General features: G+C 35.0%; 1 protein-coding gene across 10 annotated transcripts in view; it reads left to right on the top strand.

Annotated features, from left to right (window-relative positions):
- Window positions 1-26,626, top strand: part of LOC123523145 (putative oxidoreductase YteT) — a 45,107-nt gene that overhangs the window by 2,759 nt on the left and 15,722 nt on the right. For 2 of the 10 annotated variants that reach the window (XM_053549280.1, XM_053549279.1), the window contains exons 2-4: window positions 17,876-18,070; window positions 18,947-19,031; window positions 19,815-19,888. In XM_053549280.1, the coding sequence (XP_053405255.1) occupies window positions 17,960-18,070; window positions 18,947-19,031; window positions 19,815-19,888 (270 nt within the window). In that variant the 5' untranslated portion in view covers window positions 17,876-17,959. Of the gene's footprint in view, window positions 1-7,548; window positions 7,682-8,258; window positions 8,435-8,703; window positions 11,184-11,603; window positions 11,640-16,462; window positions 17,776-17,858; window positions 18,071-18,946; window positions 19,032-19,814; window positions 19,889-26,626 lie in introns of those variants that run through there. The other 8 variants (XM_053549277.1, XM_053549278.1, XM_053549276.1 and 5 more) reach the window with 8 other exon arrangements.

Here is a 26,626-nt window from a genome sequence, read left to right on the forward strand (position 1 = left end):
CTCAAACACTTTACATGAACCTTAACGAAAGACATTGCTGAAAAATTCAAAATAATTTTCATGCAAAATCCCATTATGTGTATTGTATTTATATTTAAATGTCATGTATGGCAATAAGATAAACATAAGCTGTTAATTGTATTTAAGTGTATAAAGATGTCCGTCTGTACAAGAAAGCTTTCACAATATATTTTGCAGTTTTTCTTGTATGTTCTCTTAACAAACAACATAGTTTATACTCTGGGGTTTTCTGTACATACGCACCGTCTGCTAATATGTTACCAAATATTTGCTGTCTAATGTGATCGTACTTCACACAGTCTAATGAAAAGTGCATTTTATTTTCAACTTGATTATACTCACAAAGTTTACATGTTATTTTATTGACTTCCTCGCCAGTGTAGCGTCCCGTTTCAATTCTCAAAGCTAAAATCCCACACCGAAACTGTGCCAACACCGAACGTTCATTCTTTTCAAGGTTTAATAGTACATATTGTTCTGTTGAGAAATTAGATTTAAATTTTTATATGTTCTTAACTTCGGGCTATTATTAACACTATTATTCCATTGTTGGGCAATTATACGGTGTTACAAGCCTTGTGCGCGTTGAGCTACATTTACGTCCGAAGAATGCCGAATAGCCTGACGAGAATACGTAATCATACGGAAATTACCGAGTGTCATTACGTGTTCACTACCTTAAGGGGACGCATACTGCTACATTCACAGTTCATACAGAAATGAGGAAGGGGTGCATATTCAAGAAATCGATGGTGGGAAGATAAAAAAACATATTCCTAAACTGATATAATACTGATGGACACCTGTAATATTCAGTACTTTGTGGATAAGGATGTGGTACTATGAATGTAATAGGAAAACAGAGGTCTTTGTGAAAGTACATTCAACACAAAATATTAAGCTTTTGTATAAGGAAAACACAGGTTTTTTACAATACCAGTGTTACAAAAAATGTTGAAGGGATGAAATTTCCTTTCTAACACACCAGGTTTGCTTAAACATGTAAAAATTTAACGCCACGTCATTTCAGCTCGGGATGGACGCCATATTTCTCACTGATAAAAAATGTAAACAAAAAAATCAGAGTGGGATTAGCACTGCAAGGGCATAACATGACATTCTACACAATGAATACCTTAGAACAGATATCTAAGATGCTACACAGGTCAGGTGGGTTAAATGCATAACGTCGATCACTTGAAATTGATCTTGAAAATGTGGTTAATTTTAGTTTATTTACATGGTTTCTAATTTTCCCACGACTTCTCGGCGATTCACTGCAAAAAGTATTACTGCGCCGGACGAAAGGTAACTCTAATAAACAACGGGAGATAACTTAGGTGTCAGCACGTGTCTATGATTTTTAAAAAAAAACATGTCGATGATTATAATTTCTTATCAAATAACGAATCCTATTCAGAGATTCGTCTTTAATATCAGAAAATTATTAATTTCTATGGACATTTATCAAAAAATATTACTTACAATGGACTACTTTGCGCATCAAACTGGTTTCCGCTTCAGTTGTGAGGTACTTCCGTTATACTTTATGACAACAATAACAAAACACAAAATGAATCAATAAAGTCACTTATAAACCGACTGCTACTTAGATCAGTTTAAGTATAGTTGTTGTTACAACATTATACTTGTTCATTACGTTATGAGATAAAGTTTTTCTTGAACTGCATAATCCATTAATTACGTTTAGACGATATATTGCTTTTACAACTTATCTGACCCCGTTTTTTACGTGAATGAAAGCATTCTCGTGCAACTCGTGCAAACAGAGTTATGAAAAGTATGGTGGAGAATTCAAGGACAAATTATAAATGACATTAAAGTGAGGATAACTATATATTCGTCCAGTTTTGATCATTGACATTCCTGCTGTGTATTAGTAAGTTTTGTGAATAAGATAAGAATGTTACTTTTGCACATATACACATTGATTGGACCTCTCGACCAAATTCCATACCTTATTTTAGGGATTTTTAAGACAATACATTTTCAAAAGTTTGTTCAATGTGTTTTGATATTTAAGTGCATTGTAGTTCATGAATAACAAGTTGAAAATTAATAATGGAAACATTTCTAGGCCTTTATTGTAAGCCACTCGACTTCTGTAACGATAAATGTTTAATGTATTAAGGGGAATATACTCTTTTAGTTTTGGTGGCATTCCTTGACCACCATATCTTTTCTTATGCACTACTTTGTAAACAAACTAAATAATGTGTTTTAGCTTACATATGCAAAATGAAAAGCAAGACAGTGAACTTATTTCACTTTTTTTCTTTAAATTAGAATCTGTAGGAGATTGATAAATGTTTGGACAAGGTAAAGCACTATTATTTTCGCACAAAAATATTAATTGTTGAATTTGAATGTATACAATGAGTCTTGTGTAATTCAACAATAACTTTCTTGTTTCAGTTTTTCTCATTTTTATTTTAGTGAGCAATCCTTTGTGTACTTATAACAGTTGAAACAGTATCTATTTCATGTACCAAAACTTTGTACTTTTTGCAGGTAAATTTTATCTTACCCAATCCACTTTTTTCTAATTTCAAAGTATGCGTCCCCTTAATGTCAAAATTTTCCTCAAACAAGTTTCAGGGCGACTTCACAGCGGTATAATACGAATAACAATTTTGATTATACGCACAATTTTGATTATCAAAGAAATCAACGCATGCTTAATAAATTGTCAAGTGGTTAGGGCATCGGTCGCTTATTCTGGAGTCGAGCCCTAATAGGGTCATGACCACGCCTTCTCTTGGCAACAGTATTCAATTTGGCCTTTCCTGAAAGCGGGTTTGGGCGTGATTCAAATGAGTGTCAAGTTTTCATCAGAGTTAAGCTAAAATACATAAGCATAAACTAAATATGCAAGAATAAGTCAAGTTTTATAAATGTCTTATAATCTTACACTCATTAAAATTAATTCATAAGAACAAAGTTTTTATATGCTTTTTGATAAACTTCAGTCATAAAGAGAATAGATTTGTACATCTTCTTTTCTTTTTCTTGTCGTTCGCGTCTACACTGTCAGACCAGTAGCCTCGATGAAACTTGTGGTTTGCCGCAGATCCTCAATGCCTCAATACAGTTTCTGGTGGACTGAGGTATCTATCGGCCAAGTCGCAGCTCGCTCCTGGTCATGCATTTTACATCTCTGAAGTATATGCTCCGCAGTCTGATCTTCTTCACCACATGGTGCCTTGATGATTGTGACTTTCTCCTTGTAATTCACAGGTTCTGTTGGTTGCTCTGACTGAGCTCCTACCTTAGCCAGTTTGTCTGCCTCTTCATTGCCAGCAAGTCCACAATGGGATGGAATTCACTGAAGTGCTACTTTGCAGGTTATACTCAGGCTCTGAATTCTCCTGGCTAGCTGCGGAGCTTTATTGTTGATCAATTATACAGTTTCCTTCACCTTAACACAGTCTCAGTATTGTCAGATCATACAAGTCTGCCCTCTCAACCCATCCTCCCCAGCCCCCTCCACCCCCTTCCCAGTCCCCTCCACCAACCCTCCCCAGCAAAATCAACTGATGGCTCTATATGTCTAGATCAATAAAGGTTTCAATTCAAATATTAACTTATAAGTGACAAGCAGATGTTTATAGACAAGCACTAAAATTGTGCATTCTGATAGGTCCAAGACATTTGCCCAAGTATGCAAAAGCTTTCTCGCCCGATGCAAGAAATTGAACGAATGTGGTTATAAGTTCTTAGGCTACATGAGTGCTGTTAAGACTTTATCGCTACTTTCCCTAGAATTCTCGCATACCAGATGTTTGACGTGGTGCCCTAGTCTCGGGATTATGACGTTTGTCAAATGGAAGAGAATGATGACTACAAACGTATCTAGTAATTGCGTCATCCAAATTAAACTACTAAGATGGAGTTCAAGTAAAATGTTCAAGCGACTGAATATTCATATACAGGAGTGTCATTTTAGTTTACAATATAACTTCAGACTTTCAGTAAAGAAAGTTCATATAAAAAGTCCCCTGATAAAACACATTCACAAAACTGAACGGCATTTATCTGAACTATCCTTAAACGTTACGTTTTTGTATGTGACCAGAATTGTAGTTTTAACATATTTATTACCAACAATATTTATTTTTACTTAGACATAGTTCTACTTTACATCTATTATTAATGGACAGTGGGGGTCCGAGAATCCAGAATATGGATTTATTACAACATGAAACAATGTATGTTTAGGAATTCAAAGAAATATATGTCACTGTTTTACGAAAGACCGTTTTTATAACTCTACATGCATAAAAATAAAATACCTAGAAATAATAAAAATTATAAAAGTCTCAAATTGAAATTTTCTTGTTTGCTCTTGGTTTAATTTATAAAAACAGAACAGAATAGAACAAAAAGGAGCATATTTTATTAGACTAGATCTATATAGTAATATCAACTTAGGACTTCACTGCAAACGTAACACTATCATTAATTTTGCATATTGTGAACTAGTACGTGTGTAAGAATTAATTTACTTTAAAAATGATTCTAAGCACGTTCTTAGTAACTGGTTTAACATGTATATTATAAGATATTTATTCATTAAACATTCAGACCGACAATAAGTAGGAATTCATTAGTTAAGGGAGGTAACAGTTTTGTAAGTATGTGAGTTTTTATTTATCAACTTGGCCCATACGGGCATGGTGACAGTACTGAATATCCGATGAATGCATCAAATGACATACACAACAGAACATAAACAACAGATCTATCTATCTTCCGTAGACGTCAAACCCCTTGCGGGAACGTAGACGTTTTGCGCGTCAAAATCAAAAAGAGAAAGAATATAGTGATAAAAATTTAGAGTGGAAGAAACTAAAAATAACTTTGGTGATATAAAAAGGTTAAAACTCGAGTTTGCAGGATAACTATGGCGAGACATGTTCAAGGCTGCAAACTGCAGCACTGGACTGCTCTAGGGAAGGGAGGTGGGCGACACTAGGGGGAGGTTGGTTCCAATGGTACACTGTTCTCGGAAAATAAGAGAACTTGTAATAGTCAGTGGTTGCAGTAATTAACCTATAACTTAGGGAATGGCCATAGCGGACACATCGGGTCATTGGGGTCAGGTAATCTACGACTGGGATAGCAACCAGATCATGATGAATCTTATAGAAGAGTGATAACCTAGAATCTATACGCCTTAAATCCAGTCGACGAAGGTTTAAGGAGTGTAGCATATCTGTTACACTGGAAGTACGGCCGTAGTCGGTCTTGATCCAACGGGCGGCTCTCCTTTGGACGCTTTAAATTTGGTCAATTTGAGTTTGGGTGTGGGGCGACCATACCTCGGAGGCATATTCGAGCTGGGGTCGGACTAGAGTCTGGTAAGCAATGGTCTTAATGGGTTGGGATTTGACCTTAATGTTTCTTCGTAAGAACCCTAGGGTTTGGTTAGCTTTCTTGGTTGACCTGTTTATGTGATTGTCCCATGATAGGTCATTTGAGATATCCACGCCTAGGTATTTAGCTGAGCTGACCGATTCAAGTTGGACTTCATGTAGGTAATACTGGGTAGGGATAGGATGTTTCCTTCTAGTGGCGTGGATCACTTGACACTTGGAGGGGTTGAACTCTATATCCCACTCCAACTCCCACTTTTCTAGAAGTTTTAGGTCATTTTGGAGAGTGACAGATTGGTCTGCAGATGACAAAGTTAGATATATTGCCGTGTCATCTGCAAACAGACGGACTTTGGAACTGACGTTTTGTGGGAGGTCATTTATGTAAGCTAGGAAGAGCAGGGGACCAAGTATAGATCCCTGCGGGACACCTGATGATACTGGGATGGCATCAGAGGTAGTGCCATTTAGGACTACTGATTGGATCCTATTATCTAAGAAGCCTTTGACCCATCGTAGTGTGTTAACCTCTGACTCCATATTCGTGCATTTTTAGAAGGACTTTCTCATGGCTAACCTTGTCGAAAGCCTTACTAAAATCTAGTAGTATAAGATCTACTTGTTTCTTATTGTAGACTGAAGTGACCAGATCATTTACTAACATAACTAACTGAGTAACGCATGATCTTTTTCCCTAAATCCATGCTGTAGGTCATACAGAATACCATGGTTGGTGAAGTGCTTAACAATAGATGATGAAACAATGTGTTCAAGAACTTTGCATAGGACACATATTAATGAAATTGACCTATAATTTACTGGATTTGACCTATCACCTTTTTTTAAAAATGAGGGCAACACATGCGGATTTCCACTGGGATGGAAGTGATCCTTCCTCTAAGGATTTCTGGAATATGACCTCAAGGATGGGGGATAGTTCTACGGAGAGTGTTTTAAGTATTATAGGCTTGATTTTGTCAGGACCACTGGCCTTATGGGGGTTCAGGTTGCTGAGAAGTTTCTCAATACCATTTGTGCCTATCCTAATATCTGGCATAGTAGGGACTGAATTACCATCTGCAGTTAGTTTCATTTTGCTGAGCGAGGCGAGGTTTAGTGGTGATTTGGTGCTAAAAACAGACTGAAACTGTTTGTTCAGTACTGTTGCCTTAGCTTGATCATCCAGATGGAGTTTATTTTCATACTTAAGGGGAGGGATAGAGGAAGATTCCTGTCTCGAGTGTTTAATGAGCGAGTACAGTTTCTTAGTATTTGGTTTATTTGGGAGTGAGGCATCAGTGTTGTTCAAGTTTAGGATGTGCTCAAGATACTGGCTATAAGCCTCTTTGACCTTTTTCCGCACTAGATGCTTTAAGTCTAGAAATTTCTTTCGATCAGAAGATGAGCTAGTTTTCTTAACCTTTTTAAAAGCTCTGTTCCTCCTTCTGATTAGTTTCTTAATGTCCTGATTGACACATGGAAGGTGATCTCTTATAGTTGACTGTTTGGATGGAATCCATTTTTCTATAAGGTTGTTTAGGGTATTTGAGAAATTTTCCCATAACTCTTCTGTGTTTAGTGCGGAGTATTTACCTGGTCATAACCTGGTGGTAGTCAATTAATGACTGTTTGTTTTATTTCCTGCCAGTTTGCTTTTTTATACAAGGGAATTTTTCGAGGTTTCTGGTAACATATCCTTGCGGATGTATTGACTTTTGTTTCTACTATATTGTGATCACTGATGCCCGGTATGATGTTGACCTGATTTACTAGAGTTGGGTTTGTAGTAAGGAATAAGTCTAGAATATTATTTCCTCTAGTTGGTAAGTTGACCATTTGAGTTAGGTTTGAATCATTAAATGTTTCAATAACCCTGGAGCAATGATATTTCTATCTTCTTCCCAGGTACCTATCACAATATCGGGGTTTGTGGAATTTACTAAATTACTAAATTCAAGTTTTTTGTCTACTACTGACAGATAGATACAAATTTAAAACATACTACAGATAGCAATTATTTTCACTCTCAAACACGTACTAGATCTATTATGTTTCTGAAAGGTCTCAGTCACGCAATTTAATTTAGTTTTTTCGTACCTACGTTACTGAATTATACATTAAAAATGTTTACCTCAACACCGTCCCGCCAACTGTCAACAACAAAAAAAACACACACACATTTGGATATAAATAGATATGATGTTCACAGGCTATAAAAGCATGTCACAATTTGATTTTAATACATGGCAGTGGCTACGATTACGGTACCGTAATCCTAGCCTCCGGTTCTAGGATTACGGAAGTTCCGTATTTCTAGACAACCCTGTGAGAATAGGCTAGGATTACGGAAGTATTTAAGAGGCATCAAATTTATGTTAGGACAAGCATAAATGACATTGTAAGCTTACTCATTTCACTTAATTTCACTAAATATTTCGTGCTATCGATCGGCCGTTTTGGGTTAGTATAATCTTAATGGCGATGGGCGGAAATATAGAATTATCTATGTTTCGTATATACCTGCATTTTTTTATCAAGTCACCACAAATGGTCTTTAATAACATACAATGGTTATAAATCATAAAATTCAAAGTATAGAATTTTTTTTAAATCTTACTTTGACACTCATATTTCTAATATATTTCCGCGCGCCGCCATTAAGTTTATACTAACCCAAAACGGCGGATAGAAAACACGAAATAATAAGGCAGGCATGAAAAATTAAGTGAAATAAGTAAGTTTACAACATCATTTATGCGTGTCCTAACATATACTTTATGCCTCTTAAAATACTTCCGTAGTCCTAGCCTATCCTCATAGGGTTGTCTAGGAATACGGAACTCCCGTAATCCTAGAACCGGAGGCTAGGATTACGGTACCGTAATCGTAGCCACTGCCTTAATACATAACGTAGAAGTAAATGTTAAACTACAAATCTTGACAAATAAGTTACCTTATTTCTTGATATTGTTGTGATAAATCGCTACTGAAATTGAATTTTGAAAGCGGAAGACAAGGTAAATTTCAAATTAAAACGAGGATCGATTGAACAGGCTGGTAACATTGCCCGATCGGGCTTACGACATAAAAAGTAATACTTTTTGAAAAATAATGAAGATATTTCATTCAAACTTGGTCCATTTATTAAGCATAACATATGATGCTTATCAAGATAGAAATAACTTGTTGCCTTCAGTTTTGTTAGAATTACTTCCCTTTTTCAGATTTTTATGATGCATAATTTTTGAAGTCCAAAAAAATTATGTTTTAATGCGATGTTTAAAATAAAAAAGTTTCAATGGCTTTCTATTGCTCCAAACTTTTGCACCAATACCTTTATTCTATATATTTAGGGTAAATACTTTGTTTCTAGTGCAGATGTATGAGCAGTGTTTTTAGAACTAACATTTCTCTATAATGTTGTAATGTCACGTAATAAACTCCGGTGACAAGGAATAGTAAACAACACTTTGAAAGTCAACAGTTTTTATTTAATGTTCAACCCAGGTTCTTAAGGAAAAGTGAGACGCACTGACAATGATAGCTAACCCATAACTAATAGAGTCTATTCAGTTCGGTTCCCCGTGCCGTTCTCTTGTTTTCTTCTGTTAATCAGAGTTATATAGGAAATATACCCAAGAGCATTGTTGGTAATTAGCTATCATGTCCGAGCGTTATTACAAATATGGTGATACGACATTCTGCGGACTGCTGAATCTGCATGAATCTGCAATGTATAATGGAAATATGCCAGCGTCCAGTTGGCTACCTGTATGCCTGGTACAGAGAAGAACTGAACTTTGTTAACCTTAGGATAGCAATATACAATTATACATGTGTATGAAACAGAGAGAACAATATTTCGGAGAAGCAATATTTTAGAGTACTGAACTGTTTCTATATTACTTTATAACTATGTCCCGAATGGCCATTACATTACAATTTCCTTTCTTTCTTCTCTTTAGAATAAAATAATAATTTAAGTATGAACATGTCATAATAATAAAGTAACAGTCCTACCATACATACCATACACCTTAGTGCTATCGCTGGTTATTTCGCATTTAGACTTCTGTAATGTTATTTTATACGGTATTTCTGATTGTGACATCACAAAACTGCAACGCATTCAAAATAATGAAAATATGTGTGCGAAGTTAGTTCTGAATCGTAGAAGAAGAGACAGTTCTAAGCAGGCACTCTACGATTTGCACTGGCTGCCGATCAAAGCCAGAATAAACTTTAAGATCTTGACGTACATGTTCAATTGCCATGTTGGAAATGTGCCTGCATATTTGATTGAACTCTTAACACCGAAAATCCCCCAGCGCTCCCTCAGATCCTCGGAGTCATCAGTTGACTGTTACACCGTCCCTTTCAACAAGCGAAAAACTTTTAGTGATAGAAGCTTTAGTACTATAGGGCCAAAGTTGTGGAACAATTTGCCGCTGAACATCAGACAAAGTTCTTCATTTGACTGCTTTAAGAAAAAGTTGAAAACGCATTTCTTCAGAGACTACTTTGCATTATTCTAAGTTTTGACTGAGTTTTAAAACAGTGATGCTAGTGACAGTGATAGAAATTTAATGTTTGTCTGTGATAATTATATGTTAGTAATATTTTAAAATATAGTATTATCATTAACTTTAAATTAATAATTGCTATTTTAATTCGTTTTAATTAATCTTATTTAAAATATTTTATATTTAATATTTTATTTCAACTTGTATTGTAAAACGCCATTGAATATGTTTTAAATGTAGAAATAGGCGTTTAAGCAAATAAACCAGTTTCAGTTTCAGTTTACATGTGATACGTCCCGGATTGCCCGGGATTGTCCCGGAAATTACATACTCGTCCCGGTGTTCCGGACAGTCTTGAAATGTCCCGGAAAATAAAAATACAGGAACAAATAAAAATAATCCCCCAAAAAACTTGTTTTTTTGTCTATAAGTTGTTGAATTTTACACAATAAACAGTCCCCGGTGTCACATTGTTTATTCCTAATCAGTTTCATGCCCTCGAGCGGGACACGTGTTGATTAAGTCCGCTTTGATCACGCGACGATCTTTTGATGACACTGATTAAGTTACCGTCAGTTATTATGATGACCCTGATTAAGAACTGACAGGATTATGCAGTCAGTAACTGTTTTATGGTACTTAAATTAGGAACAATAGTCGTAAATCTCTTTGTTTTTAGCACGTTGGCGGTAAAGCTACATGTAGCCTTTATGGAAGAGATTATTGAAAACAGTCAATTAAACGATAATTATTTTAAAAGGTTGTAATAATTTAAGATCAAGATCGATTGTCACACATATTCTAAATTAAAATATTGAATGCCTTTGCCGACCGACCCATGGAAATTGACCCGACTCCAAATATTTTATATTGGCGATTTTATTTACAAGATATATTTTATTCCTTTAAGGATTCAATTTAATTATTAGATAAATGTTTAAGCTTTAGAATGATACCAAATTAGCTAGAATCTAAATCACGATGACCAGGTTGATTCTTCGTATATAGTAAGTCTCCTAATTCTGTTCACCTCGGGAACGCAATAAATTCACGTGCCGAACTATAGATGTGTATTACCCGTACATGTATTTACCTCCCTTGGAAAGCTAGACGACATTTGCAGTAAATTAAAACATTGTAAGCGAGTGAACAATGTTTATCTCGCAAAACTACATGTAATATTACGATATTTTTGCATGAAACAGATGAATACCAATGTCACGATGTATGTCCCGGACAAAAGGTAAAAATCCCGGAAATTTTAACTCAGAATCCCGGAAACGTTCTGAAAAATTATGGCATGTATGGTCCTACAATAATAAAATAATAGGCTGGGCATTACATTACAGTAAGTGAAAGCAGAGTAAAATGTATACATTCATGTACTAGCGCAATAATTTAGAGCATCAGAAAGCCATTGAACCCTTTTTTGTTTTAAACTTAGCATTAGAACTTATTTTTTTGGACTTCAAAGATTATGCATCATAAAAATCTGAAAAGGGGACATAATTCTACCAAAACTGAAGGTAACCAAGTTGTCTTTATTCTAATTTGTATCATTTGTTATGCTTAATAAATGGACCAAGTTTGAAAGAAATATCTTCATTATTTTTCAAGAAGTATTACTTTTTATGTCGTAAGCCCGATCGGGCCATGTTACCAGCCTGTTGAAGCCAATGAAGGAACGTGATGACTGATGGTAAGCCTTTATTATCTTTTTTATAGGGAAAATCATGTTTTTAGCTTATATATGTATGAATAACAAATTAATTAACCTGAGTTTTTTTTTATTTTTCGCTTTACAGGAGCACCCTACCTAAATCAGTAAATATTGAAGGAAGTGGCTATTCTTACGGTCCTGTAGGAATAGCCTCGCAGGCTATTCTTACGGCTCTCCCGTAAGAATAGTGTAAAACCTGCAGGTGGTTATTCCTATGGCAGTTTTGTATTACAAGACATTGTACTGAAGTCATTCAACTGATATACATTTTCAACCGATTTCGGAAATGACGTGTAACCACACTTGGTCATTGTGTTACAAATAATTTGTCAGGTCTGAATTGCCACAAACATCAAGTATAAAACTAAATTAAAGGGCAATTAACATGTTTAGAGTGGTGAGAGATTCGTACTGTTTTGAAAAATTTGCATGCAAATATTTTTTAGTGTTTCAATATTAATAACCCACGAGAGAAAACAATGTTCTTGATTTATTCTTGACAAATCAACCTTCTCAAGTTCATTCTACCAAAATATTACCCAGTCTTGGATCGTCAGACCATAATACTGTCTTTCATGAAATGAACATTAAAATTGGTAGACCTTGTCAAGTAAAACGTGAAATCAAACAATTTAAAAAAGCCAACTGGGATTCATTCAAGTCTGATCTCAATGAATACTTTAAAAATGTTTTTGTTAAACTCTCATCTAGTGACCCAAACATACTGTGGGAAAAATTTAAAAATAATGTCAATGAGCTATCAAGTAAATACATACCAACCAAAATGACTAAACCCAGAAGTGATCTTCCCTGGGTAACAAAAAAGAACATCAAAATGATACATAAAAGAGATAAATTACACACTAAATGTAAAAACGCTAAAGGAAAAGAACATTATAGCAAAATGAGACAGCAACTTACTATTCTTAAAGCCACCATTCAAAGAAAAATACGCATATCATACTGGGAATATTTAGAATCGGAAATCTTTTCTAATGACTCAGAGACTGGTAAAAACAAAAAGTTCTATTCTTTTGTGAAACATAAAAAAACAGACAATCATGGTGTAGCACCCTTAAAATCTGAAGGTAAAACTTATACCAAACCATATGATAAAGCAAAAATTCTAAACAACCAATTTAAATCTGTTTTCTCAAAACCTAAACCAGTCAGTCTTAAACAACTTTGTGAATTAAATCTTTTTGAAAGTGACAAAATTCAGCAAGTAAATAAAATGACCGATATAGATATAACTGTAGAAGGTGTTTTGAAAATGCTCAAAGATCTGAATCCTAACAAGGCGTCTGGTCCGGATCAGCTGTCGCCAAGATTACTTAAAGAACTTTCTCTCGGAACAGCTCCTTTTCTCACTAAAGTCTTCCAGAACTCACTGAGAACTGGTATAGTTCCAGAGGACTGGAAAACTGCTATCGTTGCACCTGTATATAAAAAGGGTCCTAAATATAAAGCTAGCAATTATCGGCCAATCTCCTTGACATGCATAGCCTCCAAACTAATGGAGCATATCATGGTCTCTAACATCATGCGCCATCTCGACAGCAACAATCTTCGCACACCTTTCCAACATGGCTTCCGTTCCAAACATAGCTGTGAGACTCAACTATTATCCTTTACACAATCTCCAATCTGGAAAACAAACAGATCTCATTGTAATGGATTTCTCGAAAGCTTTCGACAAGATCGATCATCAACTTCTTCTCTATAAACTCATGAAACTTGGTGTCAACAAAACATCTCTATCTTGGATTCAATCTTTTCTTAGTAATCGCTCTCAGTCTGTAGTAGTTGAAGGCTCACACTCTGATTCTCTACCAGTTCTATCAGGGGTTCCCCAAGGTTCAGTATTGGGTCCTTGTCTCTTCCTTTGTTTCATCAATGACCTTCCAGACTCTGTTAAAAGTAGAATACGCTTATTTGCTGATGACACCATCATATACCTCACCATCGACTCATTAGTAGACTCTAACAAACTTCAAGATGATTTGACAAAATTAGAAGAATGGGAACGTAAATGGTCTATGGAATTCAATCCTGATAAATGCGAAATCATAAGAATCTCCAAAAAAAGAAAAAATATCATTTTTCCATATAAACTACATAATCAAGAACTAAAAACCACAGAAAATGCTAAATATCTTGGGATTACTATTAGTGATGATTTTAGTTGGAAAAAAAACATATTGAAACTACATCTTCAAAAGCTAATAACACTCTCAGATTCATAAAAAGAAATGTACAATGTAATAACCGTAATATCAAAGAAACTGCCTACAAACTGCCTACAAAACATACGTCCGCCCACAGTTAGAATACTGTAACACCGTATGGCATCCATGGCAGAAAAACTTAGCATATGAGATAGAAAAGGTACAAAGAGCTGCAGCCAGATATGTTATGAATGCTTACTCATACCAAAGCAGCGTAACATCAGTGCTTGAAATTCATAAATGGCAGACATTAGAACAGAGAAGAATACATGCATCTTTAATTATGTTGTATAAAATATCACACAACCTAGTCTCTGTAGATCATAACCACCTGACAGCCTCTAGAAATTTAAACTTTATCATTCCATCTTCAAGAACACAATATCAGATGAACTCCTTTTCCCCCTGCACGATCAGATACTGGAACGCCTTGCCTTATAACATCAAGGACAGTGTGAACCTTCAGTGCTTCACATCTGATCTAGACTCGCATATGTACTAATGTCATCATCCTGTTTTTATTTTTAACAAAGTTGTACATATTACTGCTCTTACTCACTTAACACATGCATATCATGTATCATGTAACATAGCAACATGTTTTTAACAACTGCCCCGACCTCCCAATTATGATCAGAAATTGATTGTTGGGAGTATCCCCGTAGATGTAGATGTAAATAACATGTGTATTTACATCTTCATCTGTACAACCAACAATCGTTCTCTTGACAAATTTCACTTAAATAAGTATTTTACACTAACGATAGATTACGTAGAGCAGTAGGAATAGCCACAGGCTTTTCACTATTCTTACGGGAGAGGCTATTCCTACGGGACCGTAAAAATAGCCACTTCCAATATTGAAATAGAAAAAGTAGAAACTTCACAGGTCACTCAACATGACAAATAGGAAAATGTTGCAAGCTCATTTGGCTTCTTGAGTCAAGATGACTTATTTTTATGATCTGATATTTTATAGTTTTCATTCCTCTAAGTTTCGAAGGGAAAGCAACAGTCAGAAGTTATCACACTGTCCCAAAACATCCTATTATTTGGACTACTGGTAGATATTGTCACAGGTGCCATGTAACTGTATAGATTATGGCATGGCATTTATATCGTAAGAAAAAAGAATAAATGCCATACTATAAGGATACCGTTAGATGGGGTCTACCCAAATAAAAATAAGATTCAAATTCTTAACTATTTTTATTTTTGTTGCCACCCGTTTCTTCGATCTCCAATAGAAAATAAATTTTGAGTTATTTAACCTATTTCTAAAATGATCTTGTTTCAAGCTCAGTGAATTGTCAGGGAAATCTTGATAATGGTCAGTGAAAAAGAAATTTTAGAAAAGTCAAGGAAAAATTAAATTCTGGGTTGATGTTTAATATGTTCAGTGGCTATGGTCAGGGGTTCCATTTGACCCGGGACCCCGGGTCCGGACCCGGGAGATTTTCAAAAGACCCTCAAAGGACCCGGCATGATACGGTCCTTCGGGACCCGGAGGCATTTTCCTTTGATAATCATTTCTCTTATCATTCATTTCCTTCAGTAAAACTATTTCCACGATAGACACGTGTATTCCAAAATAAACGCTCGCGGTCATGCCCTCCTGCCTTTGATCTTCTGCTAAATCCCGCCCTTTCTCCTGTAGACATGCCTCGCTGATTTTTTTATCAGCAAGTTACGTCACGGCGAGTGCACATAGGTAACAAGAATCAATGAAGTGTTGAAATTAATCAAAGAGTTATTTTATACTTCTTTGAATTAATTGATAAAGCGTATTGATCCTGTGGACAGTCAAAAAAAGCGGCAATTATTAAATTATCGTAATCAGCTGATTACCGAGCATGTGAAAAGTGCCCTGCAAGATTTTTTTCATGCAAACCTTAAATAAGACCATTGCTTAGTGATCATACCGTAATTTCAACAAGAAACTTCACAAATTTTGATGAATTTTGAAAGCAAAAATAAGATTAGAATGTCCGTTCACGAGTCTAATTACACCCGATGTCATATGCAGATCTAGATGCATATTTCCAAAATTCCTTGAAAAAAAACTGACTTTCTATGCAGTTTTTAATGATAAGTAGCATAATTATATGAGGAACTATCTCTGATTCAGCTTAGTTTGCCAAATAAACTGAGCAAAAACTACTTTCCGGTGACATTCCGAAAGTGTACCAGTATCCGGATAGTACATTTTGGATACATTTTTATAGAGTGTTATAGCACTGTTCTGTTATTAAAAATAAAATGAAACATAGAAGAAAAACCTGATCAAAATAACATGAATTTTGATAAATATTAGTTTACAATATATGACCTGAAACTGACATTTTTATTATGCTGTAACATGATCTTGGGTTTATTGTTTTCTTAGGTAAAGATCTACGTATTACTAAAAAAATATAGTCAATTATATGGACGTGTTGGGACAGGACTCCTGTATTTTGGAAAAGGACCCTGCAAAATCTGGGCCCAAGGGTCCTGGGACTCTTGGGTTTTCAGGTCTAGTGGAACCCCTGTATGGTTGTCTTCAAGCAGTGTTTATAAGTATTTCCAAACACATTTTGGTGTAATTGTGTATAAACATAATTTAAATGTGTTGGAATTTTGAAGACAGAAAGGCTTTGCAACCCTTGCCTCTAGTTCAAATAATTGTACTCAAGAGTTGAATATCGTTATATTTTTGGACTGGTCGATATCCCTCTCTGAGAATTTTAGGTAGACAACGTAAAATATCAGAATATAAAATCAGTCTACCCAAGGTCTCATTATTTAGACAACCCTTGCCTCCAGAGCAGACTAATCCTATACTTTTCCAGCTTTGTATGTTTAGGCATATATGTATAGGATCATAAATATAGTATTGTGAGGGTTGTGTTTATAGCCAAGTCAAGTCAATTATTGTCACTGACTAATATCACCATTATAATGTTTCACTCATAATTATATTTTTGGTATTTGTTAATGAAAGTTTGCTTAACTGCTTATGATTAAGTGGGAAGAGAAAATAGTTTAAAGCAGGTTTAATAGTAGAGGTCTTAATCAAAGGAGGTCTTTAGCATAGGTTGGACTGTACCTACATATATTGAGAAATATGATTATATTAAGGTAGTTCTGCACGTTTGAAAAACCGGAAGTGATGGCGTAACGTCATTTTCCCGGAAAACGTAGAATAAAGCCTGGATTCGGCGTACGGAAATGAAAATCAGTTTATGAATTAATCGAAACCTGTGAGTAAATTTGTTACAATGGCACTGTTGCTATATTTCTAAAGTCAAAATATGATATTAAAACATGTGGCACATTAAAAAATTCAAAATAATGTCTTAAAATTAACGTAAAATGCCCGGTTCCCTTTAATCATGGTCAAATATCTCAAAAATAAGCACACAGACCTATACATTTTATTTCACCAAATTATAGGCCATGTGTTTATTTACAACTGTGAGAAGTTTCATCAAAATCTACATTGTAGAAAAAATTCTATCCGCGAAAAGTTATGAAAGTTATGATTTTCCCATAGCTCCTATTATGAAATATTGCGTGAGGTCCAAATTTTTCAAATCAGCCTAGCAAAAAATCAAGCACACGACCCTATCTTTTTTATTTGCTGAATTTTCTAGGTATATTCTGAAGTTTTGAAAAATTGGAGTTTAATCAAATTCTACATTGTAGAAAAAGTTTCGATACAAACGTGCAGAACTACCTTAATAGGAAAAAAAAAATTATGAGGTATATGTAGATGCAAAACATACCCTATGTACATTTCATAAAACATTTAAGACTAATTTTCAGGGTATATCAGTCCAAACATTGAAAATTATGTCTCGCACCTGTGGATACTATATATAAAAATGTGTCTATAATAGTTTAAGGTAAGTCTTGTGTATGTCAGTTAGATATTTTATTTTCACTCTAATTAAACAGATATTCCCTAAACATTTATATAAAATTCTAGGTGTTTCTTCTTTTAAGGGAGGACATCAAAGTAAGGCAAAAACATACAGTGCAAAGTCTGATCAGACAAGAGAACGGGAACCAGACAAACCCAGCTCCATCATGGAAGAGGAAATTGGATCAGGAACGCCGAAAACGACTATAATTGTTGGGGCCGGTTCAAGAGGGCATGGATACCCATATTATGCAGTGGTCTTTCCTAAACAGCTCAAGGTGTGTGTATCATTTTTAGAAACTTGCATGAAGCTCAGTCTTCCAATACCATATAGACTGGGTAATTTTTGTGTCTGCTTTATTTAGTGATTTCTTGGTTTAACAGCCGCATTTGTTATGGGAAGAATTCATGAAACGCGAGTGTTTTTGTCAAAGGATATGATGCAGATTAATATTCTTATCCCTTACCCTGCTATAATTTCTATAATGAACTTGTCCATCTTTCAGTTGGACATTACCATTAACTGTTAAAAGGGGTGCAAACCAAAAAAATACTGACTGAATGGCAAGCAGTGCAGGTCATGATCAGACTGCACGGATGTCGCAAAGGCAGAATCAGTTATGTCAGACTAGATAAGGGTTAATATCTGAGTGGTATTATGTACAAAAATAAGCAAACTAAACCATCGCATATATTTCCTGATCTGCAGAATTTTCCACTTTTCACATCAAAATGAGCCGCACCATGAGAAAACCAACATAGTGGCTTTGCAACCAGCATGGATCCAGACCAGCCTGCCTATCCGCGCAGTCTGATCAGGATCCATGGTGTTTGCTAACAGTTTCTTTAATTGCAATAGGCTTTGAAAACGAACAGCATGGATCCTGACCAGACTGCGCGGATGCGCAATGCAATGCCACTATGTTGGTTTTCCGTGGTGCGGCTCAAATATTTGAAAGTGGAGTTTATGTAATAACTAGTCACATTGATTCATTGTTGCATTATTATATATATTATTATATACATTTATGATATGTGCATTTCTTTTAAAATGAGTCATTGTTAATGGGTGTACTGTTTTCCATTTTTGCACCATTCCTTAACTTAATGATAATTGGATGCATGCATTTCTAAACATTTGTTTCCCATTCCAGGTTGTTGGTGTATGTGAACCGAGAGATCACCACAGACAGCATGAAGTGAAACAGCACAACATTCCACCAGAAAATGTTTTTAAAGGTCTGCTTTTCATGTAAAAATGTTGTACCTTTAGATGTTTCAGACATGTGTTAAATATTTGTCCACTTAAAGGCTTCCCCAGGTTTTTCAAAGTTACAAGTGTGAAGCATAATACATAGGATGTAAATCAGGCTCAAACACGTAGTGATATAGTCTAATTACCTCTCAACCACAGCTTCACTGTAAATCTAGTTATGTTTTCTTGTAAAGCATTTTTGGCTGTGCCCTAATCTCGGACTTCAAGTAGAACGTTCAGGTCGGATTAGAGGCAGCATGGTTAAGGTTGCTAACTTTGAATCACTTTTACTACATCTCTGTTAGTTCAGCCTAATGTGGGAAGTTGGGATGTTGATTTTTTTCGTGTGAGAAAGGTGGCTGATTCTTCCCAACTGCCAACAAGTGCCTAATTAATTATCCAGAGGAGGCCGGCTCTTGGGGTTGTCCTCCACCATTAGAACCCAGAAGCTGGAAAGTTGATATATGATCTATAATTGTGTCAGTGTGATGTTAAACCCAAGGGAAAAAGGTTCAGATGGGATATATAAGCTGTTACTGTTCTTTATCATTCTGAGATGCTTATTGAAATGTAATCAGGAAGAACCAGTCAGATTATGATGAATTTCATGTACAAAGTAGTAATGAAATGCATCAGCTGTTGCATCAGCTGTTGTTTATCACACATTTTACCACTGTTATTTTCTTTCTTTGTTTAACTTTACAATAGTTAATTAGATAATGTTAGAATGTTATATGTTATGTTGAGTATTGTTACTTCATTTTCAGACTGGAAAGAGGCTGCTGAACGTGAGAAGTTTGCAGACAGTGTGATCATTTGTACACCAGACAGGTTGCACAAGGTGAGTTATAGTTGGTAAAATTCTCTGTAATTTTGACATTGCTTCTGCATTTGTAACGATAAACCCACTGTAATTTTGATATTGCTTCTGCATTTGCAACGATAAACCCTATACAACTCTATATAATATGTGTTTACAATTTTCATTTACTTGCATGGCTTCAACATCATGTAAAGGCAGAGCATTCAGGAGTCACACTTGATTGACTGTAGGGATAATACACGTTTTTTAGCTCACCTGTCACAAAGTGACAAGGTGAGCTTTTGTGATCACACGGTGTCCGTCTGTGCGTGCGTCCGTAAACTTTTGCTTGTGACCACTCTAGAGGTCACATTTTTCATGGGATCTTTATGAAAGTTGGTCAGAATGTTCATCTTGATGATATCTAGGTCAAGTTCGAAACTGGGTCACGTGCCATCAAAAACTAGGTCAGTAGGTCTAAAAATAGAAAAACCTTGTGACCTCTCTAGAGGCCATATATTTCACAAGAGCTTCATGAAAATTGGTCAGAATGTTCACCTTGATGATATCTAAGTCAAGTTTGAAACTGGGTCACGTGCCATCAAAAACTAGGTCAGTAGGTCTAAAAATAGAAAAACCTTGTGACCTCTCTAGAGGCCATATATTTCACAAGATCTTCATGAAAATTGGTCAGAACGTTTACCTTGAAGATAGCTAGCTCAAGTTCGAAACTGGGTCACGTGCCATTTAAAACTAGGTCGGTAGGTCAAATAATAGAAAAACCTTGTGACCTCTCTAAAGGCCATATTTTTCATGGGATCTGTATGAAAATTGGTCTGAATGTTCATCTTGATGATATCTAGGTCAAGTTCGAAACTGGGTCACGTGCGGTCAAAAACTAGGTCAGTAGGTCTAAAAATAGAAAAACCTTGTGACCTCTTTAGAGGCCATATATTTCATGAGATCTTCATGAAAATTGGCCAGAATGTTCACCTTGATAATATCTAGGTCAAGTTTGAAAGTGGGTCAAGTGCCTTCAAAAACTAGGTCAGTAGATCAAATAATAGAAAAACCTTGTGACCTCTCTAGAGGCCATATTTTTTATGGGATCTGTATGAAAGTTGGTCTGAATGTTCATCTTGATGATATCTAGGTCAAGTTTGAAAGTGGGTCACGTGCCATCAAAAACCAGGTCGGTAGGTCAAATAATAGAAAAACCTTGTGACCTCTCTAAGGGCCATATTTTTCATGGGATCTGTATGAAAATTGGTCTGAATTTTCATCTTGATGATATCTAGGTCAAGTTCGAAACAGGGTCATGTGCGGTCAAAAACTAGGTCAGTAGGTCCAAAAAATAGAAAAACCTTGTGACCTCTCTAGAGGCCATACTTGTGAATGGATCTCCATAAAAATTGGTCAGAATGTTCATCTTGATGATATGTAGGCCAGATTTGAAACTGGGTCACGTGCCTTCAAAAACTAGGTCAGTAGGTCAAATAATAAAAAAAACCTTGTGACCTCTCTAGAGGCCATACTTTTCATGGGATCTATATGAAAGTTGGTCTGAATGTTCATCTTGATGATATCTAGGTCAGGTTTGAAACTGGGTCAACTGCGTTCAAAAACTAGGTCAGTAGGTCTAAAATTATTAAAATCTTTTGACCTCTCTAGAGGCCATATTTTTCAATGGATCTTTATGAAAATTGATCTGAATGTTCACCTTGATGATATCTAGGTCAAGTTCGAAACTGGGTCACGTCGATCAAAAACTATGCCAGTAGGTATAACAATAGAAAAACCTTGTGACCTCTCTAGAGGCCATTTTTTTCATGAGATCTTCATGAAAATTAGTGAGAATGTTCACCTTGATGATATCTAGGTAAAGTTGGAAACAGGGTCACATACCTTCGAAAACTAGGTCAATAGGTCAAATAATAGAAAAACCTTACGACTTCTCTAGAGACCATATTTTTCAATGGATCTTCATGAAAATTGGTCAGAATTTTTATCTTGATAATATCTAGGTCAAGTTCAAAACTGGGTCACATGAGCTCAAAAACTAGGTCACTATGTCAAATAATAGAAAAAACGACGTCATACTCAAAACTGAGTCATGTGGGAAGAGGTGAGCGATTCAGGACCATCATGGTCCTCTTGTTTGTGTATTAACGTCTGCAGAAGCCCGCAGGATTGTTTTCGGTCTCGTTCACAAATATATCCCAAGGGCTTCTGCAGACGTTAATACACAAAACAAACGTGTATTGTCGCTATTCTTGCATAAAAACATTACACGACGACTTCATGTATTGTTTTTATATGTGATGACTTGACGATTCTGGTACATTTTTTATTTACCATTCCTGTTGTTCTTGGAAACCGTAGCTGTTTATATAAATTCTTCGAGAAATTAGATAAAAACATACCGACTGATACTTACCAAAATCATAAATATGATTCCTAAAAACAAAGAATTGCACAGGTAAACACGCGATTCTTTAACATTCACGGGTGTCTACAAAATCTTAATTGACGCCGAGTTCTAAAAGAGGAGTAAAGAAGGGAAGAAACGAGTACGAACATTGTTGGGGGCTGTGCATTTGGCGTTAGTTACTTATAGACGCCTCAGTCACAATCAAATGCATACTTTTTAGGTGCTCCATGTTATACACCCAAATTTAAAAGTGCATGTTTATATATTCTGTCTTCAGCACTTCAGGAGTTACATATCACTACCCAGTTGCAGGTAGAACTACTTTCAGGTATCTGATGTACATATAAAACAAATGCCATGCTATCCAGTAACAGAAAAAAGGCCAAAATTCAGCGTTATATTGTTTCACCTAAAAAAATGTGCTTTTTGTCTTTTCATTTTAATTAAAACCTGAACCAGCAAGATCTTTTTGTGCTATTTGGTTTATAGGAAAATTCGTCTTCTTTCAGCTGCAAGTTATTTCAACTGTTTATGTCACCAACAACAGAAGTTATATACTGAAGACTGACATGACCGTTTTGTTATATATTTTGCCTTTTTGCTCTTCCTCTTATCAAATATGTGATTTCATTATGAAATAATTCTTTTTTACTGTCTTATTTGTCTCTTTGTGAACTTCAGTCTACCTTCTTCTGAAAATAATAGCATTCTTTCAGGTGGAAGTTTCTTATCTCCTCAAATTTGACTCTGAACAGACAATGATAAATGCGCCAATTTTTTCGTCCTGTCCGTAGACACCTATTTTCTTTGTGAAGGTTGCAATATTAGAGTTTGGTCACTGTGGGTATGAAAGCTGCTAGGATAGTGTCTAAGTTGATAAACATTAGACAGAATTAAACTGGGTTATATAGATATAAATAATTGTTGAATTGCAAAAAGTCTTGTCCGTAGACACGTCTTGTCCGTAGACACTAAAGAAACAAAGGTTTTTTGACAAATATCATTTATAAAATCATACTGGAGCTATTTATCAAGTTTCAATGATACACCACACTTAATGTTTATACAAAATATAGAATAAATATATTTCTAATGAAACTTACGTCTTCCAAATGCAAAATGTTAGCCATTTATTCTTGTGTGTACAATCTGAATCTGAGAAGTACAATGGATATAGAATATGTTTTAATCTTATACATGACTTATATAAATGTTAAAAGCTATCAAAAAAGGAATAATACATTTCTTTCTAACCCTCCTTTTGTTATGGCAAAAACAAGGCATGCAATGGGGGTGTCTACGGACAGGACATTATGCAAATACTATTCAATATATTTTCTGTTTACAATAAAAACCAGCACTGGACCTTAGAAATAAATTAAGAGATCTTTGAAATAAATCAAGAGACTCTGAAATGTAAAAAAAAAAACAACAATCTTTTACAAGTTAGTAGTAAAACAGAAAGAATGAGAAGATAGAAGCAAACACTTATAAAAAATAACTGAAAGAAGTAAGGCATATAATGCATTCAGACTGACGGACACTCACAAAGACAGGAGTAAATCACTGTGGTGGGAGACATGATTAAGCTACTCTTACTCATGCACTAAATTTATTAATGCACAATCAAAACCAAAGCTGCATACCTTATTTTTTAAGTTTGGCTCTTGTTAGCCAAAGCATTCTCTACAGCAGACACTGATTAGAAACCAAGTGGTCTACCAACAGACACAACCACCAAAACACCTTTCTATCAAGTTGGGGGAATGGCAAACATATACTGGTTCAAGGACCATAACCTTTTTGTAAATAGGTCAAATTACACACAGAACATAACATGTCTACACCCTTATCATTTGACATTTGGTCATATTCTAGTAGAGTATGGATCTATTGCTAGACATGGTGTGGGCTGTCCACTTTCAACTTAAACATTTTGTTATAATCCACTCAAGATGGCATATTTCTGTGCTCTTCAGGGCCAAGATATCATGGTGATTGGTTTTCAAGATTTCATTCTAAACTATTCATTTGCCTTTCAACTTTTATTCTGTAACTGACTGAAATCACATAAAATTGAAGCAGTTTAAATCATCTTAAAAAAGAAATTACAAGCAATTTACTACGTGATTAGTTTTCTTGCAGCTTTCTCCGTTTCAAAAATGAGAGCTATTTTATTTTAGATTTGTTTGTTTTTGGGGGGTTCAAAGCCCTTTTTCAACAGAATTTCAGTTATGTAACTTGACAATTGTTAATTGATTCTATGCTGTACAAACATATGTCATATGTGTATTTTACAACATACAGCTATTTAAGCAGTCAGCAAGAGAGTTTGTTTCATTAGTTTTCTTTTTAAGACACAGTTGTAATGTTTTTAAAATGTTGTTCTCAGCTATAAGTTTAACAAGTTCTTCCTACTTTTTTAATGTTTCTACTTTTATGAACATGTTTAGATGAACTCATAGTCTTCTTTTGTCAGAGGGCAATGTGACTGTCTTGTCCATATACACTTGCTCATGTTGAGTTTTCACAGAGTTCTTCATGTTAAACTTTGTGTTTATACTTTTTTACCATATGTTGATTGATATGGTTGATAACAGCATGTAAATTGTAGTCAGGTGGTTTCCACCATCCAATTTCAGGAAGATTGTGGTTTATTTTGTTAGTTGACTTTACAAGTTATTACAGATAAATAAACATAGTCTAAATGGTGTACATAACAGGCTGCAAGGTCAGTTCTTAAGCACATCAAATACATGAGCATTGATTAGAAACATTATTACGCTATCTGTCTTTTAGACAGAAATTATGGTCAAATGTCTTGTCCGTAGACACCAAGCTGAAGGAAATTTTTAACAGCCTATTGAGGATCCTTCCAAGTATCATTATTTTTAGTATATAGTGAAATATGAAAACAATTAGTCCTAATTTATGTAAGCAATAGCACAGAACTTGTCACATAATGACACTTTGATTTAGTCACAGTCGTTCAAATCTTTCAATTATTCGAAGACACATTCTGAAGACTGTCAGTTATACTTCTTTTCTTAAATTTGTTTGTTATTTACTTGTTCTTGATCATTTTAAACATAAAAAGTTCAACAGAACTAAAAGACTGTCTTCTAAAACCTATGTAGAAAGCACTTAGCGATGATGTCTTGTCCGTAGACTTTTTGGGTAAATTTTGGCTTTCATTTTAAAATTGCGATATCTCTGCCAAACGTAGTCGTAATCACAAAAATGAGACCATTATGTAAAGAGAAATGACTGAATTTTTAGAAAATAACATATTTGAGTTGAATAAATGCATTTCAAAAGGTATGCAAAAACTGAAAGCAGGTAGAAAACAAAAATTTCTAGAATTTTGAACTTCAAAAGAAGATAATAACTACAAATCTTTGTGTAATTTATTAGATTTTTGGGTTTTCTACATTGCTTCTATGTACCTTATCATGTGGTAACAATTTTGTTGGGTCTCAAAGAGTTATTTGAATAAAACAGTCCTTTAAAAATGGTCATATCTGTTTTATTTTTTCCCTGAAGATTCATCTTTATATCGAAAAAAAAATATTGTCGAACTATCAGACAGCGACAACTACCATTGTTTTTGTAGAACCAAGGTATATGGTAAATGAACATTTCAAAATAAAAGAGTTTTACAAATTTTTATTTTTGACCCCAAGTGAAACAAAAAAATGCATTTGATTGTGACTAAGGCGACAGTAAAACATTCTATGGTTTAGATTGCATCTTTAATGCTTCAAGAAGAGGTTTTTATGAAAGAAACAAGACGCAGATACCAGATGTCAGTCTGCGCAGAAATACATATACGTCCCTGGGAAAGCATTTCAAAAATAAAAATCGGGTATTAACAGCACGTGAATTGCCTTGTTTGCACACGATTTTTCTCCCGTTAATACATTGGCGGATCCAGTGAAAAAAGTAGTTTTTATGCAAGAATTAAGGATTGTTTACATATTTCATGTAGTCTTATAAGACACATTATTTTACCATACATTAACAATGAGATTCAATACTAAAACATATATTTTGACAGCCACTGTTAGTTGACCATTTGGTTGTTTCAGAGGTCTGTGTTTTGGATAGTATGCAGTATTTGGGCTTTTATACTAATGTAATTGTGTAATAAGTGTTCATAAAACACTTGTAAATCCTAGTTTTGCCTTTCAAAACCCTGTACATAATTATAATGTGTGGCAAAGGGGAATACCAGTAGTCATTGCCTGTGTATAGATTATGATATTTGTCAAAAATAATAATACAATTTCATATATATAATGATATGCCCCTGAAATCTTGTTTGGGGGCTTTAACGTTAAAAAGAA

This window comes from Mercenaria mercenaria, chromosome 8, assembly GCF_021730395.1.
Source record: "Mercenaria mercenaria strain notata chromosome 8, MADL_Memer_1, whole genome shotgun sequence".
Lineage (NCBI taxonomy): Eukaryota > Metazoa > Mollusca > Bivalvia > Venerida > Veneridae > Mercenaria > Mercenaria mercenaria.